Genomic DNA, 25,393 nt, shown 5'->3' on the forward strand with positions numbered 1-25,393 from the left:
TAGAGTGAGACCCTGTCTCAAAAAAAAAGAAAAGAAAAGAATAAATAAATAGGGGAGAAGGGGCAAGCCTTACTTACATATGAATTTTAAATAATGTATTTAAGTACTCTCTCACTAAAGGGGCGGAGTTTTAATTCTCTTCCTTTTAAGTGTGGGCTGGATTTAATGACTCATCTTAAGGAAAAATTACTAACTTTGCCATGGAAAAATCTGGCAGACATCTTAACCAAATGATCAGAGGAACATCAGCAATACATACCTACTGATGTCGTGTCTGATATATGATGTGATGAGAAAGGTGTGTCTCCTTCTGGTACTGTCCTCCTGTGGCAGGGTGAACTCACAAATTGGGGCTCAGCCTGGGAGGATTAGTGGGTTCTTGGCTTCATGCCAGAAAGAGTTCAAAAGCAGGCTGACAGAGTAAAGTGAAAGCAAGTTTATTAAGAAAGTAAAGAAGGAATATCAAAATAATAAAAGCCATCCATGACAAACTCACCGCCAATATCATAGTGAATGGGGAAAAGTTAAAAGCATTTCTGTTACTGGTGGAAGGTATCCTAGCTGCCAGTGGTGAATCCACAGAGGTCTGCAGCAACCTCAATTCTTGTTTCCTCAGAAGGAAGTCAATCAAGGGACGTGAGGCAGGAAAAGAGACTGAGGCAAGCTTCAGAGCAGGGGCGAAAATTTATTTGAAAAGGCTTAGAACAGAGCTGGGTGTGGTGGCTCATGCCTGTAATCTCAGCACTCTGGGACATCGAGGTGGGTGGTGGGTGGGTCAGCTGAGATTACAAGTTTGAGACCAGCTTAGCAAATATGGCAAAACAATGTCTCTACTTGAAAAAAAAAATTAGTGGGGCATAGTGGCACTTACCTGTAGTCCCAGCTAATCAAGAGGCTGAGACAGAAGAATCACCTGAGCCCAGGAGGCAAAGGTTGCAGTGAGTGGAAATCGGGCCACTGCACTCCAGCTGAAAGAAAGAAAGAAAAAGAGAAAGAAAGAAAGAAAGAAAAAGGTTTTAGAACAGGAAAGAAATGAAGGTACACTTGAAGAGTCCCAACTGGGCACCTAGGTTGAGTGTGATGTTTAACTTTGATCCTAGGACTTTATAGGCTCACCCCTTTCCTATGATTCTTCCTTTAGTGTGGGCCACCCGCATGCGTAGTGCCTTCCTAACCCTTGGGAGGTGAGCATGCGCAGTGTGTTTAGGAAGCTGTATGCTCCGGGCGCGGTGGCTCACGCCTGTAATCCCAGCACTTTGGGAGGCCGAGGCGGGCAGATCACAAGGTCAAGAGATCGAGACCATCCTGGTCAACATGGTGAAACCCCGTCTCTACTAAAAATACAAAAAATTAGCTGGGCATGGTGGCGCGTGCCTGTAATCCCAGCTACTCAGGAGGCTGAGGCAGGAGAATTGCCTGAACCCAGGAGGCGGAGGTTGCGGTGAGCCGAGATCGCGCCATTGCACTCCAGCCTGGGTAACAAGAGCGAAACTCCGTCTCAAAAAAAAAAAAAAAAAAAAAAAAGTATCAATCGATCCTCAAGTTAAATTTTCTACACTTAGTTCACGTATTGTGTTATTTAAAGATGACAGAAAGCCTTAGAAATTTTGGCTTAAACACTGATAATACGCAAAGATAAGTTTAAGTGCTGCTAGTTAAAGAAGCGAATCTGGGAAATTACTAGGCACAGAGTTTATTACTAAGTATCTCTCCATCCACTTTCCCCTTCTTTTTTAGTGGTAAGCTCCCTCATTTTTAACTCAACACATGGCCCCTCAGAATATATTTTCCAGCTTTCACTTAACTAAGTACTTGTAAGAAACTATGTTTTAGTTAGTAGGAAGTAGCCAGAAATGGCGATATAGTTTGGATGTTTTTCCTCTCCAAATTTCACAATTAAATGTAATCCCCAATGTTGAGGGGGGAGAAGCATTTGGATCATTGGAACAGACCTTTCATGAATGGTTTAGCACCATTCCCTTGGTGATGAGTGAGTTCTTTCTCTGAGTTTACAGGAGATCTGGTTATTTAAAAGTGTATGGCACCTTCCCCACCTCACTCTTGCGTCCATTCTCACTATGTGTAAGTGAGCTCCCCCTTTGCCTTCTGCCATGATTGTAAGCTTTCTGAGGCCTCACCAGGAGCCAAGCAGATGCTGGCACCATGCTTCCTGAATAGCCTGCAGAACTGTGAGTCAACTAAACCTCTTTTCTTTATAAGTTTCACAGTCAGGCCGGGCGCAGTGGCTCACGCCTGTAATCCCAGCACTTTGGGAGGCTGAGGTGGGTGGATCACGAGGTCAAGAGATCGAGACCATCCTGGTCAACATGGTGAAACCCCGTCTCTACTAAAAAAATACAAAAAATTAGCTGGGCATGGTGGCGCGTGCCTGTAATCCCAGCTACTCAGGAGGCTGAGGCAGGAGAATTGCTTGAACCCAGGAGGCCGAGGTTGTGGTGAGCTGAGATCGCGCCATTGCGCTACAGCCTGGGTAACAAGAGCGAAACTCCGTCTCAAAAAAAAAAAAAAAAAAAAAACCAGACTAATACAAATGGAAAATGCAATTTCGACAGCATGTCCTTAAAGGAGAGCAATGTGCTTTCTTAACCTTGTTTTTCTGCTGGTGGGTATGTGATTATGATTGCTGGAATCCGAGCAGCCATCAAGGACCACAGGTAGAGGTATCACAATGAGGATAGTGGAGCAACAGACTAGAAGAAATCTGAATATCTGAAACAATGGCAACTCAAGTTCTGGACTATCTAGAGACTGCTGCTGTATGAGAAAAAGAGATTTCTTTTTTTTTTTTTTGAGACAGAGTTTCGCTCTTGTTACCCAAGCTGGAGTGCAATGGCGCAATCTCAGCTCACCGCAACCTCCGCCTCCTGGGTTCAAGCAATTCTCCTGCCTCAGCCTCCTGAGTAGCTGGGACTACAGGCGTGCGCCACCATGCCCAGCTAATTTTTGTATTTTTTAGTAGAGACGGGGTTTCACCTTATTGACCAGGATGGTCTCGATCTCTTGACCTCGTGATCCACCTGCCTCAGTCTCCCAAAGTGCTGGGATTATAGGCGTGAGCCACCGTGCCCGGCCCCTGAAAAAGAGATTTCTATCTTCAGCTCCTGTCTTGAACTTGATACCACTTGCAGCTGAACCTAATTTGAATTGATACAAGTAATCATATGGAAGTTACAGTTGTGCAGAATGGAACTTCACTGTCTATAATTTCAGCACTTTGGGAGGCCGAGGTGGGAGGATCCCTTGAGCCCAGGACTTGGAGACCAGCCTGGGCAACATAGTAAGACCATGTCTCTATAATTAAACAACAAAACAACAAACAACAATACACACACACATACACAAATGCCAAGGTTGTCCGAGGGAAAATGGGCCTTAAATCCAGCCTGCCCTCAACTTTGCGCTGTGCTGTGTGCTCCAGGCGGCTCTGTAGAAGAGTGCATTTTTTTTTTTTTTTTTTTTGAGATGGAATTTTGCTCTTGTTACCCAGGCTGTAGTGCAATGGTGCTATATCAGCTCTCCGCAACCTCCACCTCCCGGGTTCAAACAATTCTCCTGCCTCAGCCTCCCCAAGTAGCTGGGGTTACAGGCATGTGCCACACACCTAGGTAATTTTGTATTTTTAGTAGAGACGGGATTTCTCCATGTTGGTCAGGCTGGTCTTGAACTCCCGATCTCAGGTGATCCTCCCAAAGTGTTGGGATTACAGGCATGAGCCACCGTGCCCGGCAAGAGTGCATTTTTATTTAGAATCTAGGTTCTATGGCAGCATTTTTCAAAATATCCTCTCCATCCTCCTTGCCAAAGACCATGGGAACCCACCTCTTGCATCAGCCTGACCTAGATGTGAGACCGGGAGTCAAAGGGGATCATTTTGGAGATTTAAAATTTGACTGCCCTTTGCATGGGTCCTGTAACCCCTTTGTTTTGGCCAATTTCTCCCATTTGGAATGGCCGTATTTACCCAATACCTGTACCCTCATTGTATCTAGGAAGTAGCTAGCTTGCTTTTGATTTTATAGGCTCATAGGCTGAAGGGACTTGCCTTGTCTCAGATGAGACTTTGGACTATATACTTTCGGGTTAATGCTAAAATGAGTTAAGACTTTGGGAGACTGTTGGGGAGGCATGATTGGTTTTTAAATATGAGAAAATGAGAATTGGAGGGGCCAGGGCAGAATGATATAGTTTGACTACATCCTCACCCAAATCTCAATTTGAATTTTGTCTCCAAGAATTTCCACATATTGTGGGAGAGACCCAGGGGGAGGTAATTGAATCATGGGGCTGATCTTTCCTGTGCTATTCTCATGATAGTGAATTAAGTCTCATGAGATCTGATGGGTTTATCAGGGGTTTCCCAACTTTGCTTCTTCATTTTCTCTTGCCGCCATGTTAAGAAGTGCCTTTGCCTCCTGCCATGATTCTGAGACCTCCCCAGCCATGTGGAACCGTAAGTCCAATTAAAACTCTTTTTCTTCTCAGTCTCGGGTATGTCTTCATCTAATACACTCCTGGAGGCATTGGAGATGGTTTTAGGTAGTCCCCACATGTATTTCAAAAGTCCGTTAATATTAAATTAAACAGGTTTATATCTGAGGATAGTTAGCACTACATTCAGCAGGTTCAGAACTCATTGCCAGGAAGAAAAGCCATAAAGAAGGAAGAAGTTTGTTGAGAAGAAATGAAAGAGAAGAGAAGCTTGTAATATTATGTCATTAGGCAATATTACATGGTAGTTATTAGAGTAGGCACTTGGGAGCCAAACTGCCTGAGTTCAAATCCTGACTCTCATAGTAACTAGTTGTTATTTGTGGCATGTTTCCTAACCTCACTGTGTCAGTTTTTATAATGGCACTTCTACAAGGATGCTGTGGGAATTAAAATGATTATCACAGTGCCTGGCATATAATGTCTTCTCAATAAATGTAAGCAATTACTATTTCTGGGAATCTTTTAGCAAAGAAGCAATTCACTAGCTGTATATAGCCACAATTTGTTGAAAGCTTACTCTTGCATCAGGAACTGTACACATAGGACCTAATTTTACCCATGAGGAAGCTAAGGCATAGAAAGTTTCAGTGCCTTTACCAACGTTATACCACAAATTCTTGCTCCATGTAGAATTCAAACTCAGATTGATTGGGTTCCAAAGCCATGATACTAAGGATCAAAGTGAAGTCTTGCAAGATTTCATAAGCCTCCTCTTGGATATTCTCTCTCAAGTTCCTGGCTCATAGCATGTACCAGCAAACTCATTAAAACGAAAATGGTCTGTTTGGGAATGAAGGATGGGAGACATTGAGAGCAACAGCAGAAAAGGCGTGGGGAGTCTTGGGAAATTCAAGGGTGCTCAGGTTGGGACCTGTGGCAATTAATGGGAGGGCAAGGGAAACTGGCTGACTAGAACTTAGAAATGCCTCTTGGTGATTTACACGAAAAGTGGTCTCTCAAGTTTTTCTATTATTCAGTGCTTCTAAAATACTGTTCCACTGTAAACTACAACATTAATCTTATGATTCGACAATTATACTTTCTAAATGATCACTTATTTGATGGTTTTGAAGTACAGAAAGTGTTTGGTCACTTAAATTATTTCCTTCCATGGAGTGCGTATCACTGAAAGACAAGGAATCTTTGCCTTTATTGTAGATATTGCAATAAAAATGTCAACATGTTGGCAAATTGGCATCCTTTGGCTTTGCCAATACGTGGAAAAGTAACTTTTTCGATGGAAACGTTCTCTCTCTTTAGGGCCGAAAACACATTCTGCAACTACACTTAAGTATCCCAAGCAGCTTTGTTCATTCGAAAAAATCAGAGCGGGTTCAAAGCACAAATCCATGAATTGGGCGGCGAACTCTGACTCCAGAGATTACGGCTGCACAGGGTTTGAAGAGACTGAACCTGCGCCGGTGCTCCTGTCTGCTTGGGCATGTCTGAGTACCACAGCTCGAACCCGCCACTTTTGCTGCACGTGCAGGCTTGTAGGGACGCAGCAACTCTGTCCCGAGGGTTGATGAGTCAGCTAGCTGTGCCCGCGGCTTCTGGCGGCCTCCGCAGGCTCCCGCTAGGCCCGGCCCGCTCTGCGGGATCTTCCTGCCTCCGTCCAGTCCGCTTACAGGAGGGCGCCGCCGGCCGCCGGGCCTTCAGCCAAGCTCTACCATCTCTGCCAGCCACCGCCTCGGCCATCTTCCTGAGCAGAGTGCGACAAAATCCGGCTCTGACCAGCCTTCCAGCTGACGCCTCTCTGCCCGAGCCCTGTTGCCTCGGAGCGGGACAGCAGGAAACCGGAGAAGAGACGCTGGAGATTGGCGCTCGCCGGCGCCCCAACCGCTCCCTCCAGGACGCATGCGCCCACGGGCAGTCAGCGCGGGTCCCGTCTCCGGTGACGTGGAGGTGCGGAGGCGGAGCCAAGGTCGGTGGCGGGAGGGTGGGGGAAGAAGAGCGAGGTGAGCGCGGACGTCAGAGTGGAGAGCGGAAGGTCAGGGAGGCTCGGAGCGGAAGTGAGACTAGGGAGTCTGTCCGCCATTGTGGACCCGAGAAGCGGAGAGCGAGAGGGGGAAGAGGAGCGTGTAAGCGGAAAAGACGGGCCTCTTCCTCCGACTCCCGAGCGCGAGGCCCTCATTTTGGGCTCTCAGCGAGCGGCGGCAGCGGCGGCGGCTGGAACAATCACTCGGCCAAGGGCGACAGCCAACTGCTGTGAGTGCACGGGGAGAGGCCCAGGCAGCGGCGGCGGCGGCTCTCGGGTTGCGGTGAAGAATGTCAGCCACTAGCGTGGATCAGGTGAGGGAGCAGAGGCCGCAGGCTCGGCAAAGGCCCGAGCCCCGGAGCTCCACCCTCGCGCGGGGCTTCGGCTCCTCCCCGTTGCCGCCGCTGCCGGCCCCATAACGGTGCCCCGGCGCAAGTTGCTGCGGTGCAGCTGCCTGGGCCGGGGCGTGCGCCCTGGCCCCGGGGCGTGCTGGCGGGCGGGCTCGGTGCCGCGGTGTGTGGGAGCAAGGACCGCTCTTAGGGGCCTTAGGACACATCCTGAGGGCGACAGACATGGGGTTGAGACCGGGCGAGCTCTGGGAGACGGATTTCGAGTGGCGGGTGGGAGGTTTAAAGGCTGGGGGTGGTTGGGAAATTGGTGGCTGTGGAGGATATGGTGGGTTTTTACTCCTACGCGGATAGTCTAAAATAACTTGTCTTTGATAATGTCTTTGATTAACACTCTTTCTCTCTTCCTTTTTCTCTCTCTCTTTTTTTTTTTAACCGCATCTTTCGTCTTGCTACACAGAGACCTAAAGGGCAAGGAAATAAAGGTGAGTTTGGAATTTTTTTTTTCTTACTGCTCAGTGTTGCCTTAATGTAACTTTTAAACTCTGTGAGGGCTTTTTGTTTGTTTTTGCCCCCTCTTGGGAAAAAATGTAGGATTAGAGACAATACTCACGGCTAATGTAGCCAGGTTGTATCTAGAACTTTGGTAGTTCGTTCCTTTGAAACCACTTTATAGAAACTAAAGTAGTAAAAGAAATAGTTTTCTTAGGTGTATGTCAGTTGAGAGGTATTGGTGTGAACCTAGTGATATTTCTCCAGTTTATCTGTGTTATGTAACTAATGCCACAAAAATTTCCACATATGTATGTAGATAAGTGTCTTCTTAAAGTGGACATTTTGTTTGACATGTCTGGATTACACTGGAAAATGGAACTATACATAATATTCCATCACATGAATGAAAATTGTACTATTAATCACTGATTCTGTTCAAGTCAGTTGCAATGAGGCAACAATATGAGAGAAATTAGTACTAAGTAGGCATGCCATCTTGCTATGTAGTCCTGATGGCAAGGTGTGACTCAAGATAGTATTTTATAAAGGACTGAGAAGAAAATAATTTGTGACATTTCTTCCAAGATTTTATGATTTGTAAATGTACCGTTGAAAATAAAGTGTTTTTTTAAAAGTGTGTTTTGTATTTATTAATATGGAACAGTGCAGTCAGCTGACTGAAACATTATGACATTAGTCATGTGACATTTAGTTAAGTATAGAACAATAACTGCTTTCTTGGGATAGTGCCAATTAAATAACATCAGAGCAAATTATATATTTATAACATTTTGTAGTGCTTGAAATTACACTAGAATTATGCTTTCTGTTGATTTCAGTAACACAGTGTTAGAAATTAAGATCTGTAATAGCCTTTTAGATGTAGATTGTCTTTGGTGCCCTTTAAATTCTTGTTAGGGTATTTATTTGCTATTGCAAATTTGGTTAATTTAAAATAATAAGTTTTGGATATGTAGATTAGTTAATTTCCTTTGAATTGTAGAATTTGTACATACTAGCTACATACCACCATATTAGGTAGCAAATTTATTGTTTTGTTTTTATTAAAGATGTTTTCTTGCAGTATATAAACATTTAAACATTTTAATTTTTAACATTTCATTTCTAGAATTTTTTTGTGTGTTGTAAGTGTAAACCTGAAATAAAACTGGATATTGATTTATTTTAAATGAGTTTTTAAAAATTTGAATTTTAAAAAGAATGATCCATTAATTTCTTTTTTTGTTAGTCTACCCATTAGAAAGTATATAGACTTGGAGATTGTGAAATTGTGGTCATTATTGCCTAGCATAAATTATTTTATCCTAGATCTGTGGGGAGGTGGCACTTTGCAAGGCTGTTTGAAATGCTAAATGTTTTGTGTTACCTGCTTTAAGGTAAGTACACAAGTTCTGTGAAGTACTTAACTTGTTTGATAAAACAAAGTAGAGCCTCTACAGCATTGTGAGTAAAATAAGTTTGATTTATGAGTGGTCATTTCACTTAGGTAGGCACTGGTGGCATCTTTCATGTTAGATTTATCTGTAAACTACATAATATATCCACAGTTTGTAAATAAGTATTTTTGGGTTACTTAAAATTTTTTTATCCATTGGTATCACTTCTATTAAGTGTATTCAGACACATACACAAAGTGTTTATTTTGATAGTTCTTTATTCTTAAGAAATTTTCTTTCTTTCCTCCTTATTGTTCAGTAATTTCATCCTAAGTTAGAATGATGGATTGGGATTCCTTAGAGTCTTGAGTTCTAATACTGCCTTTGGCTACTGACTTGCCAAGTGAGCTTGCGAACATTCTACCTATTTGTCAGAATCTCCCCTCTATAAAATAAAAGTAATAACTCTAGTCATTCCTATGGTATGTTGTGAGGTTTCTTGTAATTAACAATAGTTCATCCCTCTGGTAGCAATTATATTTGCTGGATTTCTTTTCACCTTCCACACTTTATTTTTAAGGTGCAGGAAAACTCCCTTGCATAGAGCCTTGGCAGGAGGGAAAAACTGCTACTGGCCTGAAAATATAGCTAATTATTTAAGTTCCTTAAAAATGGCAGATGTGCACAAATACACATATACATTACTTGTATTTTTATGCCTCTGCAGGGAGAATTACAAGGCAAAGGCAACACCACCAGTGAACCTGGTATAAGTAGCTATGTGTGTATTTGAGAAAAACTATTCTGCCTTAGCTTGATTCCAGCTAGTAAAATTGTTTTACATTTCTGTTTACTTTTATGAAGCTATTTTTCTTGGACTACAAGCTCAGTATTCTAAATATGAGTAATCTTGAATTCAGAACTTATCAAGCTTACGAAAAATAGTATGTCCTTGAGAAGTTGGTGTCAAAGTTTTGAACAAATAATCCTTTTCAGTCAACTTACTCTAATTTCAGAGATTCTGTGTTTCTTTACTGAATTGTCTTTAGTTGACAGCATTAGCCTAACACCTAGTTTGAGTGTCTTTGATTTTCTATATATCCTTGATGACTTAATTCATTACGGAAGGCAAAGGGATTCTAAATAAGTGTCTTCAATAAGGCAAAAATGTTTTTGTAGAATAAGTAATATTTCTAGGTTTTATGAATTCACATTGTTTATTAATTAATAGATTGTCCTTATGTTAAATATCAGAACTCCTTATTATCCTTGGCAAGAGTAGTATGAAAGGATAGTAGAAATTTAAGGGGATTTATTTGTCTTTTGGTTCATAATTTTTTTTTTTCATAATTTTAACACTAAGTATTCTATTTTTTTTTTATTAACAAGTAGAATTTTTGCTTATTGGAGTAAAGGTGTGCTGTGCTTTTACTTGTGAGTACTATGGGTGGAAGTGTCAGATGCCATACTTCTAGTCTTAGGCCTTACTGCCTCCTTTCTCATCTTCCTTAGTTTATAAATAGCAAACTCGTGGAACAGGATCTATGTTTTTCCTCCTCTCTACTCTCTTCCAACAGAGCGACATGTGCATTGTTTTATACAACTATATAGGTTAAATTTGGCTAAGTTTTAATTTTCAGAAAAGTAGTGGAAAATGCCTTACATATTTTGGCAATATTCTGTTGTGTTCTTTCCTCATCCTCCCGAGAAATGATTTCAAAGCACTTTACTGTCATTATTTTAGGCTTCATTTTATCCTCACAACATTCTTGTAAGGAGATAGAGGGTATATGGTATTGTCACTGTTTTTGTAGGTGGGGAAACATGATGCACAGATCTGTTGACTTTCCTAACTTGATGTAGTCAGGACCAGAGCAAAGAATCACCTGGCTCCTAAGGCCCATGTTCTATCTTGATTTGACTCTGTTTCATAGAGCAGAGGAAACAGGCGAAGAATCATGTAAGTCATCTGTTCTTTTTTCCCCCTGAAGAACTTTTACAGACTATGGAACTAGCTTGGATTTCATTTCTATTTAATGGCTTTTAGACTTCAAGATGTTAGCTTGTCATTAAGTAATATTCAAAAATTAACGTCTTTAAGACAGTTTTCTTAAAGATACAATTGTGAAACTTACAAGGACGAATTACTATTTTATTTGGAGTCTAATGCAAATTGCTTGTCAGTATATGTGAAGTACTTTTAATTAAACATTTTTTAAGTAAATTGACTTCTTGTACTGTAAGACTTTGTAGACATTTATGCATCATTTAAAAATGACTGCGGACTGTATTTATGATAGTGTACGAGTTGTTCTCAGGCCCAGCCTCTTAGAAGAGAAAGAATAGAACAGAAGAAATAAGTAAGAATAACAGTATAATATATATTCAGATAAATTTTGAGTACTTTTTTTTTTTTTTTTTTGGTAAATAAAGATAGGGTCTTGCTCTGTAGCCCAGGCTGGTGTGCAGTGGCATAGTCATAGCTCAGTGTAACCTGGAATGCCTGGGCTCAAGTGATCCTTCTTAGACTCCTGAGTAATTAGGACTGCAGGCACATGACGCCATACCTGGTTAGTTTCTAAACATTTTTCGTAGAGGTGGAATCTCCCTTTGTTGCCCAGGCCTGGCCTCGAGCTCCTGGCCTGGCCCTTTTTGTATCTGTATGGACTAGATTTTTGAGAATCTGGTGGATACGAGAGATATATAGTCATAATTTTTAAGTTGCTAGCTGTTTCAAACATTGACTATATGTACGAGTGTAATAGTAAAGAATTTTTTTCAAGAAGTAATAGACCATGCATAACTACCTTTGATTTAGGAGCAGTAAAGCCAGTGTCAGAGGAACAGGTATGTTAGAATCTCTTGGCCTGAAATGATTAACCAAGCCTTAAAATGGCACTAGAAGTAACCTAAGGCACGCTCTTTATTTTGGTTTCTAGTGGCTATTACATATTTAAATTCTGTGGAGCACATTTAGCTGAACCCTAGTTCTGATGCAGTCCTTAATCAGACGTAGTTAAATTACCTTAATGGAGCCAGGATCAAGTTGACTTTCAGGTTGCTCTTGTGGCTTCTGAGGGGCAATGTGGTATAAGAAGAAGTCTACTTTGAAGGCTTCACACAGTAGCATTATATCTTTGAGTGATCTTTGCTACTTATTGGATGGCAGAATATTTAGGGATTTTGCATATATTTGCTCCTAAGCCACTGTTAACTCATACTACATTTTAGGTGCTGTACTCTCATGGGAAAATTTAGGGATAATAAAAATGTTGCAGTGTTACAGAGGCATACAACTTAAACCCATCACCCCCTGAACTTCATAAAATTTGGTGATGTTGTATCATCTTTGAGCAGTAAATCTTTAGATAGTGAGTTCTTTTTGTTTCTAATTTGTGGACAGCCGTATAGAATAGTATATTTACATAGTGCCACCCCATCAAATATTAGTCTAGTAACACTTCTGTTTAAATGGATCAAAAGTCATTTTTAGTCCTATTTGGATCTTGTAATACATAATGGGATAATATCTAAGATTATCTAGTGCTGCCATTTAATATTCAGATGAGATGAGACAGGCACAATCAATAATCTTCTGGAACAGAGAAACAGTCAAGGGTTAGAAAGGTTAAATCCCTAACTGGAGATCATCTCCTCAGTGTTGGATTTGAGATACAAATTCAGGACCTTACTTCTGGAGTCTGCTCAAAAGCACTGTGAAACAGCATCCAGAGAGTAACACCTTTAAAGTGTTTATGGAGATGACCTTTGAACAAAATTATTCTCTGACTTGTTTTCTCATGTGTTGCAAGAATAATTATGGTTGTCTTTTGTGTCTTAATTTTATTTATAGTTTCATGTGAAGGTCTTCATTTTTGGGGGGTTAGAATTAAAGCCCTATTCAGATATATCATAATTGTAAGTCTGTTCATTGTGAATTGTTTCAAGTTAATTTATAGCCTAAACTGTACTGGAGACATTTAAGATGTTTACTGTAACATTAGATCAAAAATAGTTATTTCACTATTTATTAGATTAAATAATTTGTAGATTTAAACAAAGGTAGAGAACATTCAGAAATCTTTTTTATTGCCTACAACACTACTTGAATTAGTTATTTTAGATTCAAATAAAGCATTAGGGAACTCTTTCCAACATCTTTATATAACAGTTAACTCACTACAGTGTTGAAATTGGGATATTTACTTAAAGTTTTTGATAAGAGGAAGTGTATATATGGCTTTTGTTTATGTAATCTTGGGCTTATATATCAAAAGACTTCTAAATTTTTGTGGCACATAAATATTTGTATCTAAAATAGAGTTTATCCTTAAGAGGGTCCTTAAAAAGAAAATAACTCAGTATTATTTTTCTGATTACTTTTTTTGGCTTGAAAACTACTAAAAACATTAGGTTGCACTATGAGTTTCATAAAGATAACTGCAACACTTCTAATACAAACATATTTTTTAGTTTCAGTACAAAACGGTTCGATTCATCAAAAAGATGCTGTAAATGATGATGATTTTGAGCCATACTTAAGTAGCCAGACAAATCAGGTAAGTCTTCTGACAGTTTCAGATTTTAGGAAATTAAACTTATAAGTATTAATTGATTTTTTAAATAGATTATTTAATTTAATGAGATTCACCACAACATGGATTACTTCTTGTGTACCTGCATAGTAGTGAGTAGTGAGTAGCAGTTGCAGGTTTATGGCACAGGAGAGTTCTCCTTCAGAAAGTATAGGCACCTGAAACTAGGTTATGAAATATAAAATAAAGATTTGCAGGTGACCATTATGTGTATTTATTATGGTTAGATTTTGTGTGTGTGTGTTGAAGGAATTTAATTTTTTAATCTCACTGCTATATCTTCATAGCTTAAGCTAATTAAAAGACTTAATTAGCTAGAAATTTGTATATTTGGAGACATGGATAATTTTATCAAATCAAGTAACTGGTGGCCTTGTGTATTTGTGTACAAGTATAATTTCAATTTAAACATCGAAGAACAGTGGTATTAGGTATCTGTATGCCATTTCTGCATCTCTTTCTGCCTGCTATTAAAAATATGCCACTGGTAGAAATAAATTTAAAAAATGAATTTTTCAGTATTAACCAGTTTTTTAGGGAGAACATTCTGTAATGAAACTGTTTTTGTTTTGCTTTTAAAAAGCAAAAAATGCTCAAGAACTTCAGGTCTTAAAATCAGTTCTGTAGTTCTTTGGAATAATTTTATGATTAATTTGACTGGAAAATTCAGATTGTAAAAAAAATTTTTGATGCTGGGCGCGGTGGCTCACGCTTGTAATCCCAGCACTTTGGGAGGCTGAGGCAGGCGGATCACCTGAGGTCAGGAGTTCGAGACCAGCCTGACCAATATGGTGAAAACCTGTCTTCAAAAAAAAAAAAATTTTTTTTTTTTGAGACAGAGTCTTGTTTTGTTGCCCAGGCTGGAGTGCAGTGGCATGGTCTCGGTTCATTCCAACCTCTGCCTCCCCTGCTCAAGTGATTCTTCTGCCTTTACCTTTCAAGTAGTTGGGATTACAGGCACATGACACCACGCCTGGCTAATTTTTATATTTTTAGTAGAGATGGAGTCTCACCATGTTGGCCAGGCTGGTCTTGAACTCCTGACCTCAAGTAATCTGCCCACCTCAGCCTCCCAAAGTGTTGGGATTATGGGTGTGAGCCACTGCACTCAGCGGAAAATTCACATTTTAATTGGCACTGTTAAAGATGCCAATTAATTTGTGCATATAAATTTGAAGGATAAATTGGAAAACTGTGCATATATGGAGAAAATGAAAAATATACTAATATTTTAACCTAGATTTTTGAAACTGAAAGAACAAGCAACCAAATATGACTACAGAATTGAACAGTTTGAACAGTAGAGTTACAGGGAAAATTTGTGGGATCCAGGATTATTTTTAGGACTATGGAGAGAGATGATTGTGTTCAACCTCATCTACCTCTTGTTTACTTCACATTAACCACCCCTTCCTATCTGTTGAGCTACATTTCTAGCATACATTGGAAAAGAAGAAATAAATGGAAACGAAAAAAACTTTTTTTTTTTTTTTTTAAATAATAGAGATGGGGTTTCTCCATGTTGGCCAGGCTGGTCTCGAACTCCTGACCTCAGGTGATCCGCCCACCTCGGCCTCCCAAAGTGCTGGGATTACAGGTGTGAGCCACCGCACCTGGCAGAAAAAAACTTTTATGATCTTAACAAATTTACTTTTCCACCTATAGTTTATGAAAGTAGATCATTCGTTGTGAAATGTAGTGCAGGTTATTTTTTTTTTAAGACGGGGTTTCACCATGTTGGTCAGGCTGGTCTTGAACTCCCGACCTCAGGTGATCCGCCCGCCCTGGCCTCCAAAGTGCTTGGATTACAGGCGTGAGCCACCGCGCCTGGCCATAGTGCAAGTTTTAAAAGAAGTTTACTTTTATTGTATTCTGGCTCATAAAGTAACCTCAGTTAACATGCAGTATTTTCCAACTTTTCTGAGAAGTTTTTTTTTTTTAAATAGAAACGGGGTTTTACCATGTTGGCCAGGCTGGTCTCAAACTCCTGGCCTCAAGTGATCCACCCACCTTGGCCTCCCAAAGTGCTGGGATTACAGGCGTGAGCCACCGCGCCTGCCTGAGAAATTTTAATATTAGGAGGTGTAGTAAATATTCCTTCCAAAAGATCTCCATGATTAGATAGGTTTGAGAAATTTTTTTGGGCTAAACAGTTGAACTGTTTTTTTTTTTTTTGTTTTTTGCTACTTGATTTCATAGTTTATAAATTATAATTGAAAATGAAGTTCTTAAGATGAAGATACAGTTTCAAAAAACCTGACTTATTCAAACTTTTTTTTGTAATGGAGTCTCGCACTGTCACCCAGGGTGGAATGCCATGGCATGATCTTGGCTCACTGCAACCTGTCTCCCAGGTTCAAGAAATTCTCCTGCCTTAGCCTCTGAAGTAGCTGGGATACGTGCCACCACACGTGGTTAATTTTTGTATTTTTAGGAGAGGTGAGGTTTCACCATGTTGGCCACGCTGGTCTTGAGCTCCTGACCTCAAGTGATCCGCCTGCCTCAGCCTCCCAAAGTGCTGGGATTTCAGGCATGGAACACTGCACCCAGCCTTTCAAACTCTTTAAGGCGTTTCAGTGAAGTGTAAAAGACAGTTTTGCAGTTGCTACCTGAAGTAATTTTTTTACATGTTTTACTTGTTAACAGATATTTTACAGTTAGTTCTTCATTATTTGTTACAAGGACATAGAAAGGTTTCTGTTGGAGGAAAACTTTTTGTCACGAGGGTTTCTGGTACTCCATAGAGGCACTTTAGGATCTTCCTAGGGAAAACCAGCGGAGGATCTTTGAATCCCACCAGTGTAGCAACCAGAGCTGTGCTTTGCATTTTTTCTGTACTATATATTGGAATTTCGCATAAGACTTTACATGTAAAAAATAAAAAATAAAAAAAAAGTTTTAAAAAGTGGTTGGGAAACCATTACTTTTTAAAGAATATAAAGGCATTTACCTTAGGGAACCCAAATGAATTCTTTCATCTGCATCATTGCTGCTTACGTTGGGGTGAAACCATTTGCAAAAGATTTGTTTTAGTGTTTTAAAAGATTTGTTTTGAGCCGGGCGCGGTGGCTCAAGCCTGTAATCCCAGCACTTTGGGAGGCTGAGGCGGGTGGATCACGAGGTCAAGAGATCGAGACCATCCTGGTCAACACGCTGAAACCCCGTCTCTACTAATACAAAAAAAAATTAGCTGGACATGGTGGCGCGTGCCTGTAATCCCAGCTACTCAGGAGGCTGAGGCAGGAGAATTGCCTGAACCCAGGAGGCGGAGGTTGCAGTGAGCCGAGATTGCGCCCTCGCACTCCAGCCTGGGTAACAAGAGCGAAACTGTCTCCAAAAAAAAAAAAAAGATTTGTTTTGGCACAAAAGTAGTCATGAGTTTTTTCAAAAAAAAAAAAAAAAGATTTGTTTTAACTCATGATATTTGAATCAACATATTTGTATCCTGTTTGAAGAGAAGTTGTAAAATTTGATTCTAGTAAGGCCTATTCTGCTTCTCTTTGCAGTACTAAATAGATTTTCAGCAGTCATCTTTCTTTAATATTAAAAATAATGATCTCTAACAAGACACATATTTACATTTTAAAGAGGATTAATACTGTAGAATATTGAAAGCTGGGTTTATTCTAGAAAAAAATTGAAAATTACCTGGAATCTTAAAGGTAAGTTGTATGAGAATTTAAGTTACTCCTAATTACCTAGTTAGAAAATTAAAAATGTTTGGACCTTTTGAATAGTACTGTTATAACAGATTAGTGAAAACTGGATTTATTGGCGAAAGAGCTCAAGAAGTTATTGGCAGATTTAAAGTTATATAACTAGTAAGGTCCTTGTACACTGACATGGGTGAAATAATTAACTTATTAAAATTTCAACTATGTACACAGTATGTTTTTAAAATTAAATTCATTTATCTGATTTTACAATTATAAATGATAAAAATCTTTTCATGGAAAAGGTGTTTAATGTCTTTGGCTACTGAATTAAATTGTTTTGTATACTTAGATCTAGTTCTTATGAGACCCAAGGATACTGTAAAGCAAGTTGTTTGCCTTTCTGCTTCTGTGACAGCATATTTCTTCTATTTTATAGTGTTCATTTTCTGAGGGAATGTTTATTGTAATTTTGAAAGTAAATGTCAGTCCTTTTTTTTTTTTTGAGATGGAGTTTCGCTCTTGTTACCCAGGTTGGAGTGCAATGACGCAATCTCGGCTCACCGCAACCTCCGCCTCCTGGGTTCAGGCAATTCTCCTGCCTCAGCCTCCTGAGTAGCTGGGATTACAGGCATGTGCCACCATGCCCAGCTAATTTTTTGTATTAGTAGAGACGGGGTTTCACCATGTTGACCAGGATGGTCTCGATCTCTTGACCTCGTGATCCACTCGCCTCGGCCTCCCAAAGTGCTGGGATTACAGGCTTGGGCCACTGTGCCCGGCCAAATGTCAGTCCTTAATTCTTAAAATTAGTTCTTTATAGTTCTTCAGAATAATTTTATGACTAAATTGATTGGAAAATTTAGATTTTAATTGGCACTGTTAAGTATGCCATGTAATTTGTGCATATAAATTTGAAAAATAATTTGGAAAACTAAGTTGAGTTTGTCTGCTTGTGTGTTTGGGAAAGTAAATTCTTAGCTGTCTTTATCAGAGAAAATTAAATTGTCATTTTTCTGCCCTTTTCATCACTGCCCTTAGTTAAGGTATTCATTATTTCTGCCTATTCAAATGATTTTTTTTTTTTTTTGGCCTATCAGTTTATAAGCTTGGGCAAGATTCAAATGATTTTCTAACTAGTAATTCTGTACTGCCACTAAGCAGTCCTAAAATCCAAGTCTGATTGTGTTACTCTAATATTAAAGAATTACTATGGCATCTCAACAGTGGATGCATTTATTATATAAATGTTCTTAAAGTGGTTCAGCTTCCCTTTCTAGCGCATCTTTTGCCAACCTTCTCCATCTGATTGGCAAAATATAACTTAGGATTATTTTATGAAAATATAAAGTATTTTCTTAATATTTCTTTTATGATCTCAATTTTTGTATGTATGTCTTATACAAACATGTGTACACACTCCTAGGCACTTCCTTCAGGAAGTCTTTTCTGATTTTCCGGTTACTTACTCTCTCTTCTTTGTACTTAAGAAGTGTTTTGTTTTGCTTTCTTTGTCCTTCAGATAGAGTAGCTATCACATTATAGGATAAGTAAGTCTTTACTATACCTGTGAAGTGCTCCCAGTTGGAGACCGTGTTCTTTATTTTTTGTCTCCAGTAACCAGCATGGTATCTGGCACATATAACATTCATTATTTATTTATTAAGTGGATGGATGGATTAGGTTATCTAATAGAATTAAAGAATGAAGAATTATGGTTGGTGAAATAATGAGATTGAATATTATACATAACATTTTTCTTATGACATTCTTATGATTAAATATGCATAAATTATGCTTTTTGAAAATTATAATAATAGGAGAAAGTACATAGCATAATGCAAGCATTAAAATTAGTGAACATCTCTTAACTTTTTGTTGTTAAGTTAGAAGTCACTTCAGGAGTTTGAAGCACTTCAATTTTTTTTTGTTTGTTTATGTGTGGTTTTTGTTGTTACTGTTTTTTAAGAGAAGAGAGTCTTGCTCTATAGCCTACTTTGGAGTGCAGTGGTGTGATCATAGTTCACTGTAGCCTTGAACTCCTGGGCTCAAGTGATCCTCCCACTTCACCTCCCAAATAACTGAGACTGCAGGCGTGCATCACCATGCCTGGCTACTTTTTTTTTTTTATAAGATAGTCTCTGGTGCACTCTGGTCTCGAACTCCTGGACCCAATTGATCCTCCTTTTCCAGCCTCCTGAGTAACTGGGATTACAAGCGCAAACCACTATGCCTGGCTTTAAGCTAACAGCTTTTAAAAGAGTTGTTAAAAGAAAAAAACCCAAATATGTGACAGAGACTGAACATGGCTGTTTTTTTTTTTTTTTTTTTTTTTTTTGAGATGGAGTTTCGCTCTTGTTACCCAGGCTGGAGTGCAATGGCGCGATCTTGGCTCACCGCAACCTCCGCCTCCTGGGTTCAGGCAATTCTCCTGCCTCTGCCTCCTCAGTAACTGGGATTACAGGCACGCGCCACCATGCCCATCTAATTTTTTGTGTCTTTAGTAGAGATGGGGTTTCACGATGTTGACAAGGATGGTCTCGATCTCTTGACCTCGTGATCCACCCGCCTCAGCCTCCCAAAGTGTTGGGATTACAGGCGTGAGCCACTGCACCCGGCCCTGAACATGTCTTGATTTACTTGTTGGCCTCTTAGTTTGCTGACCCTTGAATTACACTATGGATGTAGACATTAAGAACTTGATGTGTAACTGTTGTGTAGAATTCAGCATTTGTCATGGTGAAATAAGAATATTCAGTATAAATTTTGAGTATAATTTTGTGGATGCTTTATTATAAAGAATTAGCATAAAAACTTGCTACTTGGTCTGCTTTTGTACTCCCACATCCATATAAAGACTACTGAATCTGAATTTCATTGCCAACAATCAAAATTAAAACTTGGAAACCAATTACCTCCATATTCAGCCCACCTCTTCTACTCATCTCTGGGTTGGATTTACCCACTTCCGTGTATTATTTGTCTTCCATTTAACTGTAGATTTTCTTTTACAATGAATATCTTGTATCAGTGTTTTTTTACAATGTATGCATTTGATAAAGGTGGAAATAAATAGTTAAAATTATAAATAAAGGATATGTTTAACTGTTTAAAAAAAGAGGAAGACAGTACACAGTTTTATCTTTTTAAATTTTTTTCTGAGACAGAGTCTTGTTTGCTACCCAGGCTGGAGTGCAGTAGTACGATCTCAGCTCACTGCAACTTCCACCTCCTAGGTTCAAGTGATTCTGTCTTACTTAGCCTCCCAAGTAGCTGGGATTACAGGCGTGTGTCTTCATGCCTCGCTAATTTTTGTATTTTTGGTAGAGATGGGGTTTCACCATTTTGGCTAGTCTGGTCTCGAACTCCAGATCTCAGGTGATTTGCCTGCCTCTGCCTCCCACGGTGCTGGGATTACAGGCATGAGCCACCGTGCCTGGCCCAGTTTTATCTTTTAATCAGTACTAGATGAACTTTGCTCATTTTTATTAAACTTTTGAGAGTTTTATATCACAATGACTGTGTCAGCATGAAGCACTATGAGTACTTTTTATTTTTAGAAGATACTTTAATGATTATATACATTTGTGTGTATCATCTTCATAGCTTCCAAAATTTACTCATTAATTTTGTCAAGATTTTTTTCTTTAAAAACTATTGTTGGTGTGTTTGAACTTCCTCGGGCTTTTCCTTATAGATGTATTTAAATATAGCAGTCAGTGCTTTCAGTGTTGATTTCTGTAAGGTGCTACTGTTGCAGTTTTTAAAATGCTGTTAGTTTCTTTAATGTGAATATTGTGGGCATTCTTTGACTATATTTGCAATTATAGTTACTAATTATCCATTATAGCTGAAGAATGCATTCAGTGAGTAAATAGTAACACATGAATTTTCCAATTTTAAATACAGTCAGCCCTCTGTATCTGCAGTGCCTATGTTTATGGATTCAGTCAGTTGTGGATCAAAAATAGTCATTTCTAGGTATCTGTGGAAGATTGGTTTCAGAACCCCTATGGATAACGAAATCTGCGGATGCTCAAGAACCTTATATAAAGTGGTATAGTAGTTGCATGTAACCTATGCGCATCCTCCTGTATACTTTATATCATCTCTGGGTTACTTATAATACTGAATACAGTGTAAAATGATCTGTATATGGTTATACTATATTGTTTAGGTAATAATGACAAAATGTCTGTATGTGTTCAATACAGATGGAATTATTCATTTCTTTTGCCTATTTTCAATCTGTGAATGGTTAAATCTACAGACGTAGAACCCACTGATAGGAAGGGCTGATGTGTTGGAAAAGCAAATAACAATACAACAATAAAAAATGATACAAATAAAAAAGCAACATAGTCTGCCAAGGACTGTACTGTAAAATACACTCAACATCCAGTGTATTTGAAAAATGGTTTTGTGATTTTCTTTTAAAAAGTGAGAGGTGAGTTTTTTGGTTTTTAAGTCCAAGCTTTACTGGCAATAGCCAGTAAATCTTTTGACAGAATTAATAATTTAAATGTAACCTCTGTTACATTATATTTAGTTCTTAAGTTATTTTAGTCATATCAGAAAATGATTTCCAGAGAGAATTATGTTAAGTTAACTTTCTTACAGACAGTCGATAGTCACGAGTTGGATAGGTAGACCACGGGTAACTTAATAGTAAAACAAGTAGCTTAGTAATAAAGCATCTATTTTCAATGATAAGCATTTTCAAAAATAGTTTATTTAAAATTAGTTCCAGGTAGGATCTATGATGTTATTGTCACATTCATAAATGGAAAAGCAGCCACAAAATAGTGGCAAGAGTGTAACAACAGAAGAAATGGGTTAAGAACTTTACTCCAAGGAACTTTGAATAAAAATGTCTATATAAATTAAATAATCAACCCTCAAAATAGTATTGACCCTTGAAAGGTAATACCAGTTGTACTGACAATATTAGTGAATTTTTTTCACTTTGCATAATTCTACAAATTATGAAGCTCTGTACAGTGCTTTAAAATCACACCTAAATCACACTTTGGGTGGCTGAGGCAGGAAGATTGCTTGAGCCCAGGAGTTCAAGACCAGTCTGGGCAACATGGTGAAATCCTCATCTCTACAGAAAATACAAAAAATTAATGAGTATGGTGGTGGACACCTGTTGTCCCAGTTACTCTGGGAGCTGAGATGGGAGGATTGCTCGAGCCTCAGGTGTTGGATGTTGCAGTGAGCTGAGATCGCGCTGCTGCATTTCTGCTTGAGCCACAGAGTGAGACTGTTTCAAAAATAAAGAAGAATAAAAGCGCACCTAAATCAAAAATCGAAAATCTAGTTTTAGACTTTTTTTTGCATAAGAAACTTATTCAAAGGAAATAAGTATTTAAAATACTTTAAAGTATTTTATTTTTATATTGTCTAGTAACAAATTTGAGCTTTTTTTTTCCTTTAATAAAATTTGGTGCCTTGATTTTTGGCACTTCACTAAATGATGGGTATAATGAAGGTTGATTTAATTGCAATAATTCTGGAAAATTTACATGAACTATCAATTAAAAAATGTCTAATACAGGTTTATTGTGTCAAATTTGGGGGAAAGGTGAGTATAAAGAAAAAACATGTCATTCCACCAATAAGAAACTATGATAAGGAATTTATTTCTTTTTTGAAATGAACAAGACAAAGCAAAACAGAAATAAATTTGGATCATGCTATAGACATCTTGAATCTTCTCAGAATGTGAGCATTTCTCCACTTTTTCCTTAATGGAAGTACAAAATCTAATGGCTGAACTGGCCGTATCATATAGATAAGCTGTAATTTAATTCCTTGGCTATTTGACGCAGTTTTCTAGTTTATTTAATCCTTGCATGTAAGTGATTGAATACATTGATTGGTTAAAGTACAGCAGGCTGTGTAAATGGCAATTTTGTGTTCACAAAGTTTATATATTAGCCTTCTGTAGAAATTACAGTATTTTTAAATTGTGCCAGAGGACGTGGCTCTTCAAACAAAAAAATAATACTCATACCCGACTCTCATCCCTGATAAAAGCCCTATAGGTTATTTTGTAAGAAATGTTTAAAGATGTGAATACTCATCAGCAAATTTTTCTGTTATATAAAATCAAATTTGAAATTTTAATTTTTTAAATCTAGAATAGGTACATCTTTTTTTTCATTTACTTATAACTTTTTGATTTCAGTCTTTCAGATGTCTTTTTTTGCCCTCTTAAGAGGACATTTCGCTACTGATTATGATATTTTGTTTTGCAGAGTAACAGCTATCCACCAATGTCAGATCCATACATGCCTAGTTACTATGCTCCATCCATTGGATTTCCATATTCTCTTGGGGAAGCAGCGTGGTCCACGGCTGGAGACCAGCCTATGCCATATCTGACAACCTATGGACAAATGAGTAATGGAGAACATCACTATATACCAGATGGTGTGTTTAGTCAACCTGGGGCATTAGGAAATACCCCTCCATTTCTTGGTCAACATGGATTTAACTTTTTTCCTGGTAATGCTGATTTCTCTACATGGGGGACAAGTGGATCTCAGGGACAATCAACACAAAGTTCTGCTTATAGTAGCAGTTATGGCTATCCACCTAGTTCTCTTGGGAGAGCTATTACTGATGGACAGGCTGGATTTGGCAATGATACTTTGAGTAAGGTGCCTGGCATTAGCAGTATTGAGCAGGGCATGACTGGACTGAAAATTGGTGGTGACTTGACAGCTGCAGTGACAAAAACTGTAGGTACAGCTTTGAGCAGCAGTGGTATGACTAGCATTGCAGCCAATAGTGTGCCCCCAGTTAGTAGTGCAGCACCTAAACCAACCTCCTGGGCTGCGATTGCCAGAAAGCCTGCCAAACCTCAACCGAAACTTAAACCCAAGGGCAATGTGGGAATTGGGGGTTCTGCTGTTCCACCACCTCCTATAAAACACAACATGAATATTGGAACTTGGGATGAAAAAGGGTCAGTGGTAAAGGCTCCACCAACCCAACCAGTTCTGCCTCCTCAAACTATAATCCAGCAGCCTCAGCCATTAATTCAACCACCACCATTGGTGCAAAGCCAACTGCCTCAACAGCAGCCTCAACCACCACAACCACAGCAGCAACAAGGACCTCAGCCACAGGCCCAGCCTCACCAAGTGCAGCCTCAACAGCAGCAGCTGCAGAATCGCTGGGTAGCTCCTCGGAACAGGGGAGCAGGCTTCAACCAGAACAATGGAGCGGGCAGTGAAAACTTTGGTTTAGGTGTTGTACCTGTCAGTGCTTCACCTTCTAGTGTAGAAGTGCATCCTGTGCTGGAAAAGCTAAAGGCCATAAACAACTATAATCCCAAAGACTTTGATTGGAATCTGAAGAATGGACGTGTGTTTATAATTAAAAGCTACTCTGAGGATGACATACATCGTTCCATTAAATACTCTATCTGGTGTAGTACTGAGCATGGTAATAAGCGTTTGGATGCAGCTTACCGTTCCCTGAATGGGAAAGGCCCACTCTATTTACTCTTCAGTGTGAATGGCAGTGGACATTTTTGTGGAGTGGCTGAAATGAAGTCTGTTGTGGACTATAATGCGTATGCTGGTGTCTGGTCTCAGGATAAGTGGAAGGGCAAATTTGAAGTTAAATGGATCTTTGTCAAAGATGTTCCCAATAACCAATTACGGCATATTCGCTTAGAAAATAATGACAACAAACCGGTTACCAATTCAAGGGACACTCAAGAGGTACCCCTAGAAAAAGCTAAGCAAGTGCTTAAAATAATTGCTACTTTCAAGCATACCACCTCAATCTTTGATGACTTTGCACATTACGAAAAGCGTCAAGAAGAGGAGGAAGCCATGCGTAGGGTAAGAATATAGTAATTGTTTTGTCTGGGGTCCTTGTATTGCTGGTGGGGTACATGGATGGGTATTCTTTAATGCCTCAGTATTCTGAGTTTAAGAACTTTCTGTGAAAGAAACCAACTACTTAAGAAACAACTCTACAAACACACTTGAAGGCATCTGTGTGTGCCATATACGAACCATTTCTGCTTTCTTCCCCAGGGTAACTCTTTTTTTTTTTTCTTTGTTTTTTTTTTTTTTTGAGACGGAGTTTCGCTCTTGTTACCCAGGCTGGAGTGCAATGGCGCGATCTCGGCTCACTGCAACCTCTGCCTCCCCAGGGTAACTCTTACACTGAATTTGCTTCTTGCTCATTCTTCATACTCCCTAGATGATAAAGGCCATTGGGCCTCGATGTTTATCGAAGCTGAATGAATTTTGCATTTGTAATTAAACAGACTTTATGAGCTAACCAGGGGCTCTAATCATTAATATTATTAATCATACTAACATAGGAGAAAATGTGTTTAGAGTTTGAACCAAACAACTTTTTTTTTTGAGATGACATTGTGCTGTGG

General features: G+C 39.1%; 1 protein-coding gene across 3 annotated transcripts in view; it reads left to right on the forward strand.

Moving 5' to 3' along the window:
* Positions 1–6,459: 6,459 nt before the first annotated feature.
* Positions 6,460–25,393, forward strand: part of YTHDF3 (YTH N6-methyladenosine RNA binding protein F3) — a 45,415-nt gene continuing 26,481 nt past the window's right edge. The window contains exons 1-4 of one of the 3 annotated variants that reach the window (XM_012463713.3): positions 6,460–6,804; positions 7,298–7,322; positions 13,203–13,288; positions 23,241–24,839. In XM_012463713.3, the coding sequence (XP_012319136.1) occupies positions 6,781–6,804; positions 7,298–7,322; positions 13,203–13,288; positions 23,241–24,839 (1,734 nt within the window). In that variant the 5' untranslated portion in view covers positions 6,460–6,780. Of the gene's footprint in view, positions 6,805–7,297; positions 7,323–10,516; positions 10,690–13,202; positions 13,289–23,240; positions 24,840–25,393 lie in introns of those variants that run through there. The other 2 variants (XM_012463714.2, XM_012463712.2) reach the window with 2 other exon arrangements.

Source organism: Aotus nancymaae, unplaced genomic scaffold (assembly GCF_030222135.1).
Source record: "Aotus nancymaae isolate 86718 unplaced genomic scaffold, 86718_ANA_hifiasm-v0.15.2.pri h1tg000036l, whole genome shotgun sequence".
NCBI classification, from domain to species: Eukaryota; Metazoa; Chordata; class Mammalia; order Primates; family Aotidae; genus Aotus; species Aotus nancymaae.